General features: G+C 34.0%; 2 protein-coding genes across 3 annotated transcripts; one reads left to right on the plus strand and one right to left on the minus strand.

The window, feature by feature from the left end:
- The first annotated feature begins 368 nt into the window (after positions 1 to 368).
- On the plus strand, positions 369 to 9,266 carry LOC108192314 (uncharacterized). Of its 2 annotated transcripts, none has more exons than XM_017372548.2 (16): positions 369 to 512; positions 687 to 1,303; positions 1,479 to 1,608; positions 1,718 to 1,919; positions 2,225 to 2,311; positions 2,408 to 2,467; positions 2,575 to 2,661; positions 3,414 to 3,485; positions 3,786 to 3,841; positions 4,106 to 4,191; positions 6,754 to 6,844; positions 6,919 to 7,076; positions 7,198 to 7,289; positions 7,702 to 7,776; positions 7,977 to 8,050; positions 8,789 to 9,266. In XM_017372548.2, the coding sequence occupies exons 2-16, from the start codon at positions 730 to 732 to the stop codon at positions 8,862 to 8,864; spliced, it is 1,920 nt and encodes a 639-aa protein (XP_017228037.1). In that variant the 5' UTR covers positions 369 to 512; positions 687 to 729; the 3' UTR covers positions 8,865 to 9,266. The 2 variants fall into 2 exon arrangements, 1 of the variants encoding a protein (XP_017228037.1); XR_010284582.1 differs by having other exon boundaries at positions 377 to 512; positions 7,198 to 7,245; positions 8,789 to 8,853.
- A 1,215-nt stretch (positions 9,267 to 10,481) lies between these two features.
- LOC108192367 (anoctamin-like protein At1g73020) lies at positions 10,482 to 17,056 on the minus strand. The gene is made up of 16 exons (XM_017372512.2): positions 16,656 to 17,056; positions 15,313 to 15,382; positions 15,084 to 15,199; positions 14,668 to 14,794; positions 14,493 to 14,593; positions 14,305 to 14,396; positions 14,101 to 14,205; positions 13,739 to 14,002; positions 13,074 to 13,206; positions 12,883 to 12,996; positions 12,736 to 12,806; positions 12,531 to 12,658; positions 12,134 to 12,216; positions 11,938 to 12,045; positions 11,051 to 11,209; positions 10,482 to 10,898 (listed from the first exon to the last, which is right to left on the minus strand). The coding sequence occupies exons 1-16, from the start codon at positions 16,872 to 16,874 to the stop codon at positions 10,779 to 10,781; spliced, it is 2,010 nt and encodes a 669-aa protein (XP_017228001.1). The 5' UTR covers positions 16,875 to 17,056; the 3' UTR covers positions 10,482 to 10,778.
- Positions 17,057 to 19,644: the final 2,588 nt, after the last annotated feature.

A 19,644-nucleotide genomic window follows, 5' to 3' on the forward strand; every position in this document is an offset into this window, starting at 1 on the left:
AATATGAGATATAATTTTGTGAATATGAAAATCTTAGTTCGAATCTAAATTAAATTAAACGAGTATCAAAGATTCACCGTACATAATTTTTTTTGAAAGAGACGTTACTCTTTCAAATATACCAAATAATCCGCGGTTACAAATCCGCACTTCGTCAAATTGATATTGTGCGTGTTTAGTCACCTCTCGTAAAAAATATATCTTTAAATTCTTTCAAAAAATACATCTTTTTATAGATATTTTCAGATATAATATCAAAGAATTGTTTCATATTCTTTATTTTACAAAAAATAAAAATAAAAACTTATTTCAAAAGAAAAAACTCCAAAAATAAGCTATTATTTCCAAAAAATACCCATTCTCTTGTTATTTGCACAAATAATAAAAATAAAATAAAAAAGGGGAAAGTGTTTTTCTGTGTGTATTATTCGTTCGTTCTTGTGTTGTTTGCTTCTTCGATTCAACTCTTCGATCAACCAGCAACACACTGTATACGATACACAGAAAACCCTGTAAGTAATCTTCACTCTTTTTTCTGTTTCTTGCATAAAAATCCCATCTTTTTATCTGTATATATGTATTTTTTTTGTATTAGCCCATGTACCAAAACTTGAAGATTTTTGCTTGATACTCAATATTTTCGAAGTAGAATTCTTTTTAGTTGAATTGGGTGTTTAAATATGCAGAAAAACAATTGAACTTAGGATCTTGATTGAACTGTAATGCTGAATGTTGGTTCCACTTGGTGGTATAGAGATGAATTCTACAATGGATGATATTAATTTGATTCAACAAGCTCAAAGACACCATCATTTAGTTGTTAGAGAGTTAGGTGAAGAGATTGATTTAGAAATCGGGACAGGGGATGATGACCCATCAGCATTTACACACTCCCCTTTGATTGGTGTTGTTCCTCCTAGAGAGTATTCTGCTGATGAGAATGATGAGAGTAAGCAGCAGATGTTGATAGTTTCGCAGGTTACAAGTGATGATCAAGAGTTGTGTAGGGGTCAACCTACCAAAAGGAAGAAGAAAGTTGTGAAAAGATGGAGAGAGGAATGGGCTGATACGTATAAGTGGGCGTATGTTGATATGAAAGAAGGGACTGCGAGGATATTTTGTTCTATCTGTAGAGAGTATGGTAGGAAGCATAGGAGGAATCCGTATGGGAATGAGGGGAGTAGGAATATGCAGATGAGTGCACTTGAAGAACACAATAATAGTTTACTACACAAAGAGGCTTTGAGGCTCCAGATGGCTTCTAAAGATAAGGTCATTGCTGATAAACCTGTTCTTGCTAAAGGTAGTCAATTGTTATTACTTTATGAATCTTTGTAACCTATCCTTTAAATAAGTTGGTGTTTCTAATGCATATGGTCATAAGGTCACACTACGAGTTATAGATATAATTTCCTATGTGCAGTTCCCCACTAATCTTAATTCACTCTTGTGTTTTATGCGCCGGGATCGTAATGAAGCTCTTATGTCAAAAACGGCTGGATCAATACTTGAAGCTGTGCTGAAAAGGGACCCTCATGAAGTTGAATTTATACAATCCGCTCAAGAAGTGGTTCGTGCTTTAGAAAGAGTAATTTCAAAAAATTCCATGTGAGTCGCGAACAACGCAATACCATTATATAGCATGTCCTCATGCAAGACAAAATTAAGAATCTATGATTTAATTTACAAAATCTTATGCGTCTTTATAATGTTACAGTTATGTCAACACCATGGAGCGGCTGTTAGAGCCAGAGCGTATGTTAATTTTCCGAGTTCCATGGGTTGATGATAGGGGTGAGACACATGTCAATCGCGGATACCGGATTCACTTTAATCAGACTTTGGGTCCATGTAGAGGCGGTCTTCGTTTCCATCCATTAATGAATTTGAGCATTGCGAAGTTTCTGGCTTTTGAACAGGTATTGTGTTACCATTTAACTATGGATTTTCATGTATTTTTTGGTAATTAATTTATAGGGAAGTTATGATTTCCGTCTCTTTTCTTACCTTTTTACACTCACCTTTTCATTAACTTGCATGATGGTTCTAATTTGTCAGCTGGCCAGTGAATGATAAACGTGTTGAAGGTTCAAGTCCAACATATTGATTATAATAACTAGTTAAAACTACTACATCATACGTAGTTATTCCGTCTTTTACGTGTGTAATGCAAAATGATGATGTTATAGTGTTGCTTAAAGTTCTTTTTCCTTCTGCCATGCAGACATTAAAGAATGCATTATCTCCATACAGACTAGGAGGAGCTTCAGGTGGAAGTGATTTTGATCCCAAAGGAAAAAGTGATAATGAGGTAGCAGCTTTAATTTGTTAATATTATTGCTATTAATGTTTTCTTCTACCTAGAATCTGTGTATTTCCGTTTCTGATTCTGATGCCGTGGTCATAGGTCATGCGGTTTTGTCAAAGTTTCATGAATGAGCTTTTTCGGTTTTTGGGTCCTGACAAGGTATGCAATTCAATTTTTTTGAACCTTTCATCTCTAACATGTCAATAAATCAAATATAACAGTGTTTGTCACTGTTCACTTTACCGCATTTTTGTTGCAAATACTAGGATCTTCCTTCAGAAGAGATGGGTGTTGGCTCACGTGAAATGAACTATCTGTATGGACAATATCGAAAGCTGGCTGGTCATTCTCAGGTGAGAGACATGTCATTTGCTGACTTTGTTGAATCCACACTTGTCCACTATAGATAGGATACAAAGAAATACCCAATTGACAACTAATAAAATGTCGCAATATTGCTAAGTAAAATCTTGACATAATGGTAGCACCAAATTAGACCCTAAGTTACTTGACTTGGGTACGGCTGTCCAGCACAGGTGCGGATCCAAGTTTTGAATCCTTATTATTTTGAAAATTAGGATTCTTGGATGTGAGTCCCAAATTGGGCACTGGTGGGCGACTCGGCATATAAGCTTAACATAAGGGAAAATTTATATGTTTTTCATCCATTTTACATCTTAAAAAGTATGTATGACTGATGTATTCTACCAATTAAGCTTATGCATGTTATTATATGTGTTGCTTATATCTGTGTCAGAGTCAAAAAGTCAAAGGATAACATCAAAAAAGTCAAATATGGACCTTGCTCTTTACGAACAAGTTTTTGAAAGACCTTTTATATCATTTTGAACTTAAGTTGTTATAAGATGAAGTGTCCGGTTTGAATATGAAAAGATCCAACTCAAATCCCATACTCACACCCATGTCATGTCCGCTCGACACGGGTATAAGGCCAAAATCAAAAGAGTCCGGGTAACAGAGATTAGACACGTGGTAACATTTGGTTGGCAAATTCAAAAAGATGATTAACGCCAGCTAGTTTTCTTCAATGGCATGTCTTGTCAAGTTGATGGTTTGTCATTCTCATGTTGATCTACATTTGCAGGGAAGTTTTACCGGACCAAGAACAAATTGGTCTAACACCAGTCTCCGAACTGAAGCTACAGGCTATGGACTAGTAAGTTTGTTTTCTGATCCACCTCTTTTCTTAACACGTGTAATTCTGTTTTCTTATCCGTTTTTAACATGTTTGTGCATGTGGGTTTATGCACCTTAACATGTCGCTACCCAGGTATATATATGAATATGGTGGTACGAGATTATAATATTTTTTGTATATATATTATTATATACTTGTAAATTGTATTTGCCTGTAAAAATGTTTTTATTTTTGATTGCACAACCTTTTATGTGTGTTAAGGGTCTTGGTCTGCTTGATTAAGAATATAATGTATCTTTTATCTTCTTCTTTTTTCAGGTTTTCTTTGCGCAACTTATACTCGCAGACATGAATAAAGACTTAAAAGGACTAAGGTCTATCTCCAACATTAAGAGTGATTTGGTTTAGGAAACTCACAATGCATAACTAATGCTGTTATTACACTTCTGTTTTTCTTTTTTGGTATTTGTTTGCATTATGGTAATAATCTACTAATACGTTGTGTGACCAATTATAATTTTGGTGATATGTACATTGGTTTTGTATATAATTACCTTAGAAATAAGTTTTACATATTAATATATTAAGGCTCATGAAAGATATTTTTTGTTTGACAATTTTAGTTGATTACCTTCCAGATGTGCTGTTAGCGGTGCTGGAAAGATTGCAATGCATGTCCTGGAGAAGCTTATTGCGTATGGTGCTCTACCGATCACAGTTTCAGGTGAAGATCATGTTTGGTGTTGCGCATGCACACCATTTCTTTGCTCCCACAGTATACATCTGCTCAGGAGGAGAAGATAATTATATTGCAACATGAATTCCTGTGCTTCATTTAAAATTTATGTAGTTCTGACTGGGCCTTGAAAGTTTTCTGTGAGATCAATACTGCTTACCTTCCAAGATAGATGACCCTATCATTAAATATTAATTAGAAATACTCCCTCCGTCCCAATGAATTGTATACAGTTTCCTTTTTGGGACGTCCCACCAATTATATACATTCCAAAAGTAGTAAACTACTAAACTTTTATAATATAAAATATCATTACACCAACTACTTTCTTCTACTATCTCCATTTTATAATAATATAAACACTATTACACCCACTACTTTCCTCTACTATCTCAAATCCATTATTAAATATAAATGGGTCCCACCACTATACCTATTTTTCATCTAACTTTACTCATTTTTTACTCAATTTCTTGGTCTCCGTGTCCCAACCATTTGTATACAAATGGCTGGGACGGAGGGAGTAGTTGCTAATTTGTTAGGAATCATATCTCCCTATGATCTTAGGTCTAGGTTATTGTAGCACTGAGTTCTACCACCCCTTTCCATGCATACCCATCTACATTTAATTCTTTATCTTTTCTAATTTTTGTTGGATTCAATTTTCTTTTCACACTATACAATATCTTTTTTGATTCATTGTTTTATTTTGTTTGGTTTTCCATAAATTTGAAGTTCTAAGTTCGGTTTGACATAAGTTCGATATGTTCGAGATCAGCTCGAAAGCTCGAATAAACGTTAATAGATACTGCGAAAAGCTCAACACGATAAGTTCGGCTCGAGTTCGACTCGATTAGATATCTAATATATTATATATTTATACATAATATATAAATAATATATAAATAACATATAAATAATAACATTAACGCCTGCTTGATTAGGCTCACGAGCCTCATGAACCAAACAATATAAGATCGAGCTCCACTCAGTAAAATATTTGAATAGTTCGAGCTTGAGCTTGGCTCGACTATTTTCAAATCGAATTCGAATGTTTTACAAGCCAAAATCAAATAGCTTACAAACCGATTGGCTCATTTACACCCCTAGTCTGAATTATGTATAATATTGTATATTGAAAGTGCAATAAATATTGCAAGGCAATTTTCCATTTTAATAATTGCCGAGTCAGAAACTTGGCTACTTTTGGCCAGAATCTTTAGCCACTGCATGTGTCCTGTTAAGAAATTAATTACAACTTTATTAATTAGTAAATGCTCACTATTCACGTTGTCTATTGTCCATATACTTTTAAATTTTAGATCTTTCTACACGTCATCTTACCCTAATGTTGTGTGCGGATGTGTGCCGTATAATCAGATGCTAAGTGTTCTCTAAATTCATTTGGGTCATGTGTTCTCGAACAAATTATGAATTACAAACTTACTTGGAGCGGAGGGAAGTACCTAGTTAGCGACAACGTGCTGGTAGTTAATTTATGCAAGACGTTCTCTTTTGTGTATCAATATGGAGGATCGGCCCTCAAGTAGCAGAGAGCCCTTTTTCTTTTTAAATGTTTCTCATTTCTCGGTCACATTTGGTATACGTGTACTTGTGTTGCATATATATTTATGTGTGTGTGTTCATATATATGTGTCAAAATTCCCTAGAGGTCCTTATATGCGGTTCTGTAGTACAACGTTATAAATCATTGGTTTTATTACACATTCTATTATAGAATACATATCAAAATGTGATTCTAATATAGAATACTACGACATCTCTCTCCCCCCCCCTCTCTCTCTCTCTCTCTCTCCCTATATATATATATATATAAATATATAATAAACAACTTAACACTTAAAATTTGAACAAAAAAAGTTGATTTTCGAAACTGGTTCGACAATAGAATAATTCTGGATAATTATTAGTCTGCTGTAGAATCATGTTGGAATATTGCATAATTTTCAATGATATTTGGAATAAAAAAATTGTATAATTTAGTTTTGGATTTACTAATTAAAATTTGTAATTATATTTAATAAAAAATATAATAAATATATGTATTATGTATATATTTATATTGGTGTAGTACGGAACTCCATATAAGAGGGTATGCTATGGAGTTCTACCCTATATATATTGGCTACTCCATTTTTGTTATTTACTTTGGTGGCTAAACTTGTAAAGTTATTGCTAGTCAGATAGTTTAGCTTGTAATACAATCTCATTAAGCAGGCAGTCTGTTCGACTGTGGCTTTATGTTTAGATGGTAAATTTTGGTCAGAATGCTGCTCTAGTTTGTTCAGATGCTTGAACTCCTTACTACTTAGGTAGCTGTTTCTACACTTTTATGCAAATCATGTTTCTACTTATCTTTTTGTATTCACAAATAACTAGCAAGTTTCTAAACATTGAAAGTCTATGATAATTCAAGCTTAATTGATGTTTATTCTGCGGCTTGATATCATTTTACCTCTTTCAAAAATGTATATAAGTGACAATATGGTAATTTCTATTTATGTGTTTATTGTTCGAACTATTGTACAGATTCAAAGGGCTATTTGGTGGATGAAGATGGGTTCGATTACATGAAGGTATCTTTCTTGAAGGATATTAAAGCTCAACAAAGGAGTTTAAGGTTTGTTTTTGTTACCTTACGAAGATCAGTTTAGTCACTGCCCCATCTCATTATTCGTTAAATGTCATACGCAGAGACTATTCAAAAACTTACGCTCGTTCAAAGTATTATGATGAAGCTAAACCTTGGGCTGAAAGGTGTGATGTTGCATTTCCTTGCGCTTCACAAAATGAAATTGATACATCTGATGCTATTAATTTAGTCAATTCAGGTTGCCGCATACTTGTAGAAGGTAGGTTTTCGATATATTGTTGAATCATTTTGTTATATTTCTTTTACATGGCTTTCATGTGTATTTTTTTTCCATTAGTCCGTCTTTCTCCTGCTGCTAATTGTCTCTGTATTTCTGTTAGGTTCAAACATGCCCTGCACCCCGGAAGCAGCTGATGTGTTAAGGAAGGGTAATGTTCTAATTGCTCCTTCAGTGGCTGCTGGTACAGGAGGGGTATATATATATTACATTTATTCCAAGTCCAATTTTTGTTGATTCTTATACAGCATGTTTGTCAAATAACCAGTTATTGTATAGTTTCTCTCAAAGTGTGATCATTTTGCTATGTGTGCCTTCAAAATTTAATACATTATTCATGTTTGTGTGGTGAAATGGAATGAAGATTTGGGGATGTCCAGTGCTCGATGATGATAAATATAAAAAGATTTAATCTTACCTTGGGCAGTGGGTTTTGCAATTATAAGTATTCAGTAATAAATACTTGAAGTAGAATATGAATAGAATGAATACACAAGAAGATGATATTCTTGGCCTTATATATATGTTGCTTCAGTTTTGTTTATATTTTTAAGTAGCATTAACCACAACTTTGTGATGCCTAAATATATTGATCTCTGGTCTGCAGGTCGTTGCTGGGGAATACGAACTTAAAGAGACCAATGTAAATTGGTCCCCTGAGGACTTTGAATCTAAACTTCAGGTAAGGCATAGTATCAAATGTGTGTATGTGTGAGCAGGCTTTACTTCTCCATGATACTGTTACATCAACATCTACGTTGTTCTGTAGCCTTTTCTATTATATTTTTGTGGCTCATAATACATACTCTTCATAATCAATTAAATTAACTCCATCAGCAACTTATACAATTATCTCACACTGAATTTAATATTTGCTGGCAGGAAGCTATGAAACAGACATATCAGAGAGCTCTTAAAACAGCAACAGATTTCGGTTATTTGAAAGAGAGTCCAGAGTAAGATACCCACAGAACACTGTATTCAGAGTTCAGACCTTTTATTCTAATAAATGTATCTTACGATGAAAGTCATTGGTTGACGTGGGAGCTCCTCTTTGACCGTTTCTTATTATATGTGGAAATTTGATGGGTTCCTTAAAGAGTTTTAAGGACGAAGGATGCACTTCTAAAGTTACACTATATTGGATATGAGTGTGTGCTTGTTTATTAGTATATATACAAAGACTGAAACCACAACTTGACGAAATCTCCTCATTACGTAGGAGATTGGCCAAGATTTGCAGGAGAGAATATAGGTTTTTTCAGTATTATGTCTAATAGGATAATAGTTCACATTGAGTCATGATACTCGGCATAAGATCAAGCTTATCTGGTGGTTACGGTACTGCACCTTATGTTTGAATAGTAAATATCTAAAGGTTCATTTTGTCTGTTTGAAGGTCCGGGATAGCAGAGATTATTGATAGTGGATAGAGATTATGGTATATCAAGCTGTTTTAAGAGTGTAGATGCAACATTAAGTACTTCCACTTGGAAATTAATTCTCTTGCGTGCAAATAACTAGTATTGCTAACTTCCTTTTCAGTTATTTATTTGTCAAGCACTCAAAAACCTTGCTTGCCTTTATCCTCCTGGTACTTTGAAGAAAGTAGTGGGAGTCAAGATAGCTGAACTGCAAAGTTGCTTATTGTACTTTTAGACTTATCACACTTTTTGTGGTTGCTACTTTTGCAGAGCTTTAGTACATGGAGCGCTCATCTCAGCATTTCTGACAGTTGGTAACAGCATGTCTGAACAAGGATGTGTATGATCATGGATGCAGCTGCTGCATATCTTATACCCCACCAAATGCTCCTTGTTTCCGTCAGATAACCCTGCAAAGAGAGTATGGCGAATTGCTAATGTGAAGTTAAAGCAACATCATGAAGAGGAAAGTATGCAGATTCCCTTTGACTAGTGGGGATGAAGATGTTATGGTTACAAAACAATGGGATATTTATGTAAAAAAGTGTAAAATAAGTGCCGCCCTGCTGACTAGGTTTTTTTTTTTTTAGATATGGTTACTGGTTAAGATGCATGCGCTTGCTGTATCATTAAGATAATTAAGATTTAGTGACAAACTCCAGCATAGTTGTATGGAATTCTAGCTTCGTATAGGAGATTGGATATTAGTCAGGAGTTCAAATAAAATGTTCTACATTCACAGCTTTCAGACTGGAATGACTGTTGCTGTGCTTGTTTCCTGTTATTGACCATTTGAGCATCTTAATGCTTACTTGGAGTCTCAAAATTAAAGCGCAATATCTGTATGCTGCTTTTGTTGATTATGAACATGACATTATACATTAGTTTTAGTATGTATTTTAACACATTTGTAGCCTGTAGGGAAATTCCTATAAAATTATAGGTTGCTGAACTATTTACGTTTTATTATCTAGGTCTTTGAATTAAAGATTCAGTTTTTTGTATCATTTAACTTTTCCCTTTTTTTTGAAGTAAGTCCTTCAATTAAAAAGATTCTAACGGCGTTATAGTCCAAAAATTAAGGTTCTTGATGTTTGTATAGATCAAAGCAGTTTTGAAGGTGTTAGTGATACATTGAAGGTGTTAGTCATATCCAAATTTGAAGTTCCAAGTAGTCAAATTGATCGTAAGAATTGGACCATAAATTTAGGGTTATTAAACAAATTTAGGAACCTAATTTTTTTTTAATTGGACCTAGTTTGGGATAATTGATATCATATGAGTGTCGCTGGTGATCCAAACTTCAATTTGAATACTTTGAGCTTTAAATTTGGATATTATTAAACTTCAATATTCATCAATTATCCCAAACTAGATCCAATTCAAAAATTCATAAATTTAGATTCCTAAATTCGTTCAAGAATCCTATGGTCCAATTTTTATGATCAATTTGACTACTTGAACTTTAAGTTTAAATATCACTAACACTTTCAAAATTGCTTGCTTTGAGACTTGTGAACTCATTCGCTTTTTCTAAATTGATTTGATCCGTATGAATTTAAGTTTTATAAATTGCTTTGATCCGTATGAACTTATATGTGAGGAACTCTAGTTTTCTAATTATAACACAGTTAGAATATTTTTATACGCTAAAAACTCTAGTTTTCTAATTATAACGAAATCTTTAGTTTTTAGTTCAAAGACATAGACAACAAAACGTTAATATACAATAAAATGTCAATAATTCCGAACCTATAATATAATTTTCCCCGGCATGAATATATTTTGAAAAGGAATTGATGATTGTAATTTACCTTTTTATTCATATATTCTCTCATTTACAGAAGAAGCTTGAAATACAATTCTAGTACTCACCGCCATTTTAGCTACGATGCAAAACAAACTAACCCCCTTTTCCGAGCAAGCCACAAGGGAAATCGAATTAAACCCTTGATTTAAAAAATTACAGGCCAAAATATTTTCCCTTATAAAGTTGAATAATTTCATGATAATTATATGTATTTACACGCCAATCTCATTTGACAAGATTCAAAACTATGCCGTAAATAAATCAACCAAATAAAACAACAAAACTAATCAACAAAGAAGGAAATGTATCACTTGGTATCTGTTGAAAGTACAGAGGCATTAACAGGACACTGTTCAATCGCAGCATTCTATAAGTTGAGATAACATGCAGAGCCCATGCTTGGTTTCTCCAAATGAGGAGTGATACCCAGCAACATAACATTTTCAATTTTCACTCGGATTTCTGTTCAAGCCTTTTTTCACCAGAGATACTTTTGAGAAGTTGCTTAGAGTATATGTTCTGTGCTTGACTTGCATTGCTCATCCGCCTTGCTTTAACCCAATCAGGCTCCTGTACAACCAAAGAAAGAAAATCAAATTAACATTCTTTCACCATCACTGTAATATTTTTGCCTGCAATTTTTAAAACCCGACACTTATGTAGATGGATGTCACTGAGATGATAATGATGTGTAAAGTATAGAATAGGATGAGTTTGCTCACCTCAGGCACTATGCGAGAGAATCCAAATTTAATCATCAACAGTACATGTTCCATGATTAGTATTGCTGCGAGGCCAGGTGAGATATTCCACTCCCCCTCCCGATCAAATAAGCATATCAAAAGTACGCAGTTGGTGCATATAGACATTACTATGAGAAACTGAAATCCAGACATTGCCATATATCAAATTATGAACAAATCAGGCATCAAAACTATGACTCATAAGATATGAACTATATTTTAATCTTCTCTATATAATTGTGTAGAGTAAACATGAAAGAAGTTTCGGCCCAAGTCCTCATTGAATTACAAATCCTATCCTTATAAACACACATTCAGCCTACCCAGCAGCCGTACATTCTTGTTCACGACCTTTGGTACTCTTTTAAAAAATTCAACATCCGCAGGAATTCTGCTCTTTTTTCCAAATCATCAATTCCCCTTGTGTAAAACAATGATTATACCATGTTCAAAAAATTTACACGAAGTTTTTGGTTTAGAATTGCGTTCCCAACATATTTAAGGTCATTAAATTAAAGGGGTCCGTCCTGTCTCTGCTGAACCGTTAAAATTTGGCTAGCTATGTATAAGAATATGACTCGTTTCCATTTCAAATATCTGTTACTTTACCTCATGTCATGTATTTCTTTACATACCACCAAGTTCATGGGTCCAAACCTCTAACCAAAAAGAAAGAGAGATTTGTTTTCCTTACCAGAATGCCATTCCTGGGTGTCGCATGGTATTACTAAGTTGTCTTTTACTTTTAATTGTTTAACAATTTCGATTGGTCTAGCTACAACCTTTCCAAATGAGATGATCATAATCATTATTAAGTACATCTAACTTTAAAAACGTTTCTGTTTGGTGGAAGAAATCTACAATACCTGAAATATATTTAGCCAAGCACCAATTGTTGCACCAGCACGAGGAATAGGCCTTCTTAGCATTACCAGGAGTTTCAGTGCATCTGCTCTTATTTCAGTAATGTTGTTCTTCAAAATTGAACCATGTAAAGTTTCCTGTTAAGTTATGTCATAGAACAAGTAATCCTAACCTTTCGGAAAGAAAACCACTACTTACCAAAGCAGCAAAGACAAATGCTGGAGGGAATGCGCAGCCAAACATCATGACCATCCCAAACTGCAGGGCCACCTCTAGTAAATCTGCACGTGGTTCGAATATGACTTGAATCATCAGCCTATCAGATATGGGTATTTTACAACCTAGGTTATTGATTGCTAATAACGTGGGTTTATTAATTTGTAATATTAATTTTCTGTGTTGAGAGTAATAGAGACAATATTACTGACAAATAGTTTATATCCTGCTTAAGCTGCATAACTGAATCATGAATGCAAGTAGTTTAAGAAGTAAGGCCACGGCAAATATGATTGAAATTCTATGACAAGATCTGTAGCTCTTCTTCATGTCTATTATGAGAGAGTTTATTATCTAGATGCAGGAATGTGCACATTACCATCAAAGACTCCATCTTCGAGTTCTTCGCCTATACTTGCACAATAAGCAGGCTTCAGATACTCTTTCTCCACCCTTGATATGAATTGGGTCTTCTCAGTTGATGATCCTCTCTCACGTTTTCTTTTTCTTCACACATGACAAAAAAAAAGTTACAAAACTACAGTCTCAGATAGCAGAGAAAATGAGTATTAAATAAGGCTTGCCTTATAGCTCTTTGCTTTCTGTAACGGTACTTCATGTATGGTATAGAATTTTCCAAAAGATTTTGCAATACCTGAACAAAGTTTTCATCATCCGAGTATCTTGCAAGAAAGGGAAAACATATATATGGCAGAGAAAATAAATCTTACTTCAGATACAATCAGACGCTGAATTAGCACTTGGCGAAGGGTCACAAGATTTCGATGAAGAAGGGCATGATAGAAAATTCCTATATACGACTGCATGAAATAAAGACCAAACACCTGCAAAAAAATGTGCATGCTTTCAGGTACCAAAATTGATGATCCCTACCACTACTTGATAGAATTTTTGCTAATACCTTGTAAACAAGGCTGTCAGCTCGATATTCTTTATTCTCATTTTGTTCATGCATAATGAGTTTCACTGAAATTTTACCCCCAAATTTCGTAAAATACTGGATGACACCAAGGTAAGCTGCAGTCAACAAAAACCTGCAAAACAAAGCTCTGTAACATTTTAACAAGTCCTCATATATAGCACCACAAAATATCTATTTTAATCCAAACAGAAGCACATGACCTTGTACTAGAGTTGCAGAGTGTGCCTCTGTCCATTTTGATCATAGCATGAAATGGAGCATATTTAGATATAGACTAGAAAAGGTAGATCGCAAAGGATGCAGAATACAAAGGTGTTCCAACTCAGCTTATATGTGTTTAAAGTTGTTCATACAACAGACAACATGGTATGCCAAATGCTATAAAACCAAGGGGAAGAAAAAGAAAAAAAGGAGAACAGAGTATGCCTTTATCTTTTGTGCTGGTTTTAATATACATAAGGCCATAAGGGACATCAGACATCACACACTAATGAGCACGCAAGTTAGACAACTATGAAAGTTTCTAAGAGGTTAAAGATGTTGAACTTAAACCAGAAAAACAACAAACATAGAAATCCTAAAATACTTTCATTACCATGGAGAGAGGATGTGAACAAGTGCAAAGGCAACATAGTTGTGCTTACTTCACAATATCAGTCTCGATAACTTCGTAGAGATGCGCATATGCTAATTCAAATGGCAGCTGGAGACATATGATGCTCGTGATGATGATAACATCATTTCTTAATCTCCTCATACGTCCATTCCATTCCTCTCTTTGGAACATATCTTTCTCTTGTGGTTTAATTGTCCAATTATTTCCGTCTTCAAAAGAGGACTGAAGAGAAGTTCGTTCCATTTCTAAGAACTTACTTCTGGAGTCCCGAATTGAATAATTTACCTTCCACCTTAAAGAAGCCCCGCACATAAAAGATAAGAGTAGAAGAAAAGGGTAAGTACCACTAAGTTATATAGGAGTTACTACCACTAAACTATACAGAACTACCTGGCTAGCATAGCAGCATTTTTACGTCTCCAAAATTGGGAAAACAGTACGGCCCACAATATTGTGCTCATAAAAAAAACTGGAAGGACCAGCCACTGGAATGATCTGATAAGTGATAACCCAAAAGTATGAATCAGATGGAAAAACAGAAACAAATTTGACAAATTTAAACTCCTATACATATAGAAACACAAGTTTCCTTACCCAAAATCCACAAACTGCACAGTTAGGCCAAGGGCAGCAGGAAACAACATCCACCTCGTGTACATTCCAAGGAAAGCAAAATAGGTTGCTATCTGACATATCATTATGTTATAATCGGACTGGCAATGAGCTGTTTTTGCATGTAATGCTGGCCACTTACATCTTACATCTAACTAAAAATAGCTTACCTTCATTCCAAAATATGAATATATCTCATCAATAGGCTGACATGTGAAGTCCCGCCAGTTCAATGCCCAACTTCTAATAAGCTGCTTTCTCTTTGCTTCATCTGCAAAAACATTTATTATCACTAAAAAGTCCATGCAACTGCCAAGAAGACCAAGATATGTTCATCTGTTATACCGTGCAAAGGGAAAACCTCTTTAACAATGCCCAACGATTCTAACTTCCTCATTAGAGGTTCCATTGGCTCCCAGGAAATTTCCATCGATTCAGACCTTAAAGCTATACCAGCTTCACTCTTGTTTACCTAAATTCCAATGTGAAAGTGTTATGAGGGAAACATGTGAAAATTGAAATAAATAAGGTACATTAATCTAGACAGTATTCCATCTGTTTAAAAATTGGAGTCCTTTCGCTAGCTAAAGAAAATTAAAAAAAAACTCTTAGTTAAAACAGTAATCTCAGGGATTACTAAAAGCATTTATTAAGAAACAGCTCTCTTGTGAAAAACGTTTCAGTCCAAATCTTAATTAACTAAAAATTAATGAGGTAGGTCTTCCAGTAGAACTTATCACCAGCACTCAGAAGTTACATACAATCCCATATAATATGTGATGGTAACAACGGAAGCGTTCAAACCAACTGAACAATGCCCCATCAGGCTGTCTAGCAAATGCTTCGGCTTCCTCCCATTCAAATAGTACATCCACTCCTAATATCAAAATATAGTTACAAGATAAGGAGGCTTTCTTAAAGAGAAGAATATTCGCGGAATATTGGGGGGGGGGGGGGGGGGATAGCTAGGAATGAGTATTGGATAATAACCGATTCGAGTCTGTTTTTTTAGCTGTAACTCAGCTGCCGCCCTCCCTAGTACTTCCACCGGAGCTGCTAACTGGAGAACATGGGCAATAATATATATCTTGTCACATGCCAGTCTTGCATAGAATGCGATATTAATTGGAAAAATGATAAAAGATCAACAAAAGAAACTCTGTAGAACTCTAAACTTAAATATGTAATTGCTAACAGGGAAATTAGATAGATATGTTCCCAAAAATGACTACAACATGCAAAATTCTTAAATGCCTAGATTGTTTGTTTTTTTGCTAAATGAATTCCTAATTTTAGTTCTAAGCAAGGATAGTTGAAGCTACGTGGTAAATAAAGGAAAACTAAAATTCTGTAAATTTGACCAACATTTACTTTCTCTGATAGCAACCAAAGTTAATTTTCATGAGGGTAAGATTTAAAATGTAAGACTACTGCAGAATAAAACTACACAACCTGAATATTTATTTCACAAACTGCACAAAACTAATACCACACTACTACAAAATTCTAAACATACCACTACCTATATAGTGGTAGCTATAACCACAACATATAACTGCCTGCTAGTTCCAATCATAAACTACCCCTAGATAGTACAAGGTCTGCAGTTACAAATAACTGCTGCAGATTTTATTTTATTTAAAAGACGCCAGATTTGCAACAAGAAGTCACATAAGAATTTGGACTTAATAAACACACTTAAAACTAGCTGGCTATTTCAGCAGCTCATGAGGGTATGTCAGGAGATTAAATGAAGGAAAGGTGTTTTTGGCACACTTACTCCTTACATCACAAAGTACTCATGAAACAAAGGACATGGGTCTTCAATATCCATTTCTCCACACCTTAACAATCTTCTCATTATACTAATTTTTTTTACTAAGGCCTAATTGCGTCAAAGCTTATACTACAATCTGTCTCTCTCAAACAGCCAGGAACACATTCGTAAACCATAACACAGTCATCCCACTTCCTTTCTTCCTCAAACTCAGCAAATTGGATTAAAAATTTAACAGCTCTCATCATACACCTAGTCTCTTTACCCCCAAGGACTCGCAGTCGCAGACTTCACCTTTAACACATCAAATTATTCATATTGCAACGTAGCAGCAGAAACCAGAAACAATGTGACTGGCCTGAGAGCGCAGCATTATAGTATCATATGGCAACATTACAGTCATACAAGAATCAATTCAAAGAGGCCTTTAGCTGCAAGCTTGTCGAGTAAATCGATACATAACAATTTCCATCAAGTAGAAACATAGCAGTAACATATAAACAATAACCTTGACAAACCAAAAACCAGGAACCAACAAGAAAAATCAGGAACACACCTTGATGAATTCGTATTGCATGCCAGTAACTCTATCAACAATGAAGCCAACTCTGTTAAACTCATCAACAAGAACTTCCACACAATCATACTTGTCATCACCTAATCTTCCAAACCTTTTAGGAACCACCACACCTATTTCAAAATAGGTTTGCTCTTCCTCTAAATTGTTATCATAATTATTTTCTTTCATTTCAAAATCAGCAGAGCTATGGACCATTTCACCAAAAGGGTCACCAAATATATGAAAATCTTGGAAAATGGGACATGGGGTCTCCTTGTTTCATCCTTCCGATCAACATAACAGGTTTAATTTTTGGATTATCATGAAACGTAAGAAAAGTTTAATTTAGGTGATGAAAACGTGGGATGGGCACCACTTTGAGATTGAAACAAGAACAAAGACAGGTGTTGGCTGTGTAGGAATTAGGGGAAGAGCTGTTACTCTAAGTTGTCAGCAGGCTGACACGTGGAATATCATTAACATCTAAAATAAAATATATTAATATCCGTTTCTTTTTCCTTGCTGCATGTTATTGAAATTGTTTACTCCTATGTCCAATATGAACGAAAACATTAGTAAATAAATTTAAAAATTTAGGTGCCTCGAAAATACTACGATAGAGTGGTGAACACTGAGCTACGTAGTCAAGTAGAGCGAGGCACGGTTCCCTATGTATCATTGGGAGTTGTGGAGGCGAAGAGGGCTTGTGATTGCGAACCTATTGTCTCTGTTTTTCACCAGTACATGATGCTACAATATCAGGACATAATTCATCTGCACATTCAGGTTTGCAGGTCAAGCTAGAATCTAGATACTACATACTCTCCGTCTCATCTCAAGAGTAATATTTGCACTTATGAAAAAGTGTATTTTAATGAAAAAATTGTAGGTTTAAAAAAAATAAAAAAATTGAAAGAGATGTAGATAAATTGATGGATTTACTAAAATGGATATAATATAGATAAAGTGGTGGACTAATTTTGCCTATTTTTGGAATGTATATAGGGCTGTTCGGGTGAGTTTAAAATACATGCTTTTTGTCTAAAATAAAAAAGTGAAGTAGGAGTCGGAAACAAGTTAAGACTTATAAATGATTAAACTGTTTGGGAAATAAGCAGAAGTGCTGGAACAAAAACTAGTAATCCTAACCTCTTTTAAGTGCTTCTTGACTTTTCACACAAATAGTACGAATAAGTGTTTATAACTTATAAATCCAAAGTCGGCTTATAATGGCCTGCCAAACGCCATCATAATTGGATGGACTTAAAAAAATGAAAAAAATTTGTAAGAAAAGAAGATAAATTGACGGAATAACTGAATATAATATAAATAAAGTGGTGGACTAATTTTGCCTATTTTTAGAATGTATATAATTGGATGGACGTTCGAAAAATTGTGTAAAAGGAGTGAGACACAAAAATTAATATTGTATGTTATACCACAGATGTACTGATCCCATTTATAATCTAAAATTATGATGTAAATATGATGTGATAATCATGATTTATATTTATTTATAATCTAAAATTTATATTACAAAAAAAAATTAAAACATTGAAAATGAGAATGACACTTGAATATTTTTATATATCTATATTAACGGTTCACATAAATCTTAACCGATAATTTCTATTAAATCTAACTATTCACACCAATTTTAGTCAAAAATATTTAACATGTATGATTAAAAGGAGTAGTCAAAAATAACATACAATACCAAATGAAGAGAATATACCAATGTGTGGTTGTTATAATTAGTATACATTAGCTTTAGTTGTGTTGGTTAATTTTAAATGACACTTTTCTGATAATTTCGTTTTATTCGGAAAGAAGCTAACATGATAGCTGATGTTATGGTTAGAATCTCATGTGTTGGGACCTGAAACGATTGTAGAAAGGAGTTGAATACAATCGTCATTAAAAATCGCGGTAGAATAATCTGATTTGAATTTAACTTGTTAATCAGATTTAAATTAATTAATATAACAATTTTTAAGTCGTTATATAATTAATACGGTTCAGTTTTAATGTCCACTAAAATTCATAGAATAAATTCGACAGGATGTATTCTAACTTAGTGATTAAAACAACCGAGAGATCAAAGCACAGAAAACTGTGGATTTAACGAATAGCAAGTTACTAACAACTTGAAAGTTTACAATGCAATGAACACATACAAATGAAGAGGTGAAGCCATATTTATAGACAACCACTTAGAACTAGGTATGACATTGATATGAATGACTTTCTAGCTTAGATATGACATTACAATGAAAGGTATGGCATTACAATACAAAGGCATGCTAAAAAGAGAAAAAAAATGACATTATCTGAGAATGTCATACCGCCACATTCGGTATGACTCAATTACTTGGCCTTCAATCTTCATTCGGCATGACTTATTCAGACAATGTCATTAGGCACCATTCGGTATGACTTATTAAGTTATATATACATAAGTCAGAATGACTTAAAGAATGTCTGTGTTGAAGACACGGTATGACATTTAAAGTCATACCAGAGAAAGCCTTCAATAGAGAAACGGTATGACATAATATGTCATTCCTGGGAAAGTCAGTTGATGGGAAACGGTATGACTTTATTTAATAAAATCATACTGACTGCTTAAGTCATTCTAAATAACACGGTATGACATTGTTTAAGAATGTCATGCCGAGTTATATAATGAATAAAACACTTATATTAAATTAAATAAATATTCAATAATTACTCGCTTAATTATATTAATTATATAAATTCATAAATTAAATTAATTCGAAGGTGAATCAATTTAATAAATAAATTATACAACTAATTTAATTGTTTTGATAAGTGAAATAATTAAAGAAATATTTATAAAATTCTTTTTCTTCAGCAGCAAGGACTTCAGACTTTGTTAAACGTTGTAGATCTTTGTCTTGATTGAACGGCCACTTATAGTTGATGCAGAACACTTAATCTGAGTAGCTGACACACAAATGTACTG

The sequence above is a fragment of the Daucus carota genome, chromosome 6 (genome assembly GCF_001625215.2).
Source record: "Daucus carota subsp. sativus chromosome 6, DH1 v3.0, whole genome shotgun sequence".
Classification (NCBI taxonomy): domain Eukaryota; kingdom Viridiplantae; phylum Streptophyta; class Magnoliopsida; order Apiales; family Apiaceae; genus Daucus; species Daucus carota.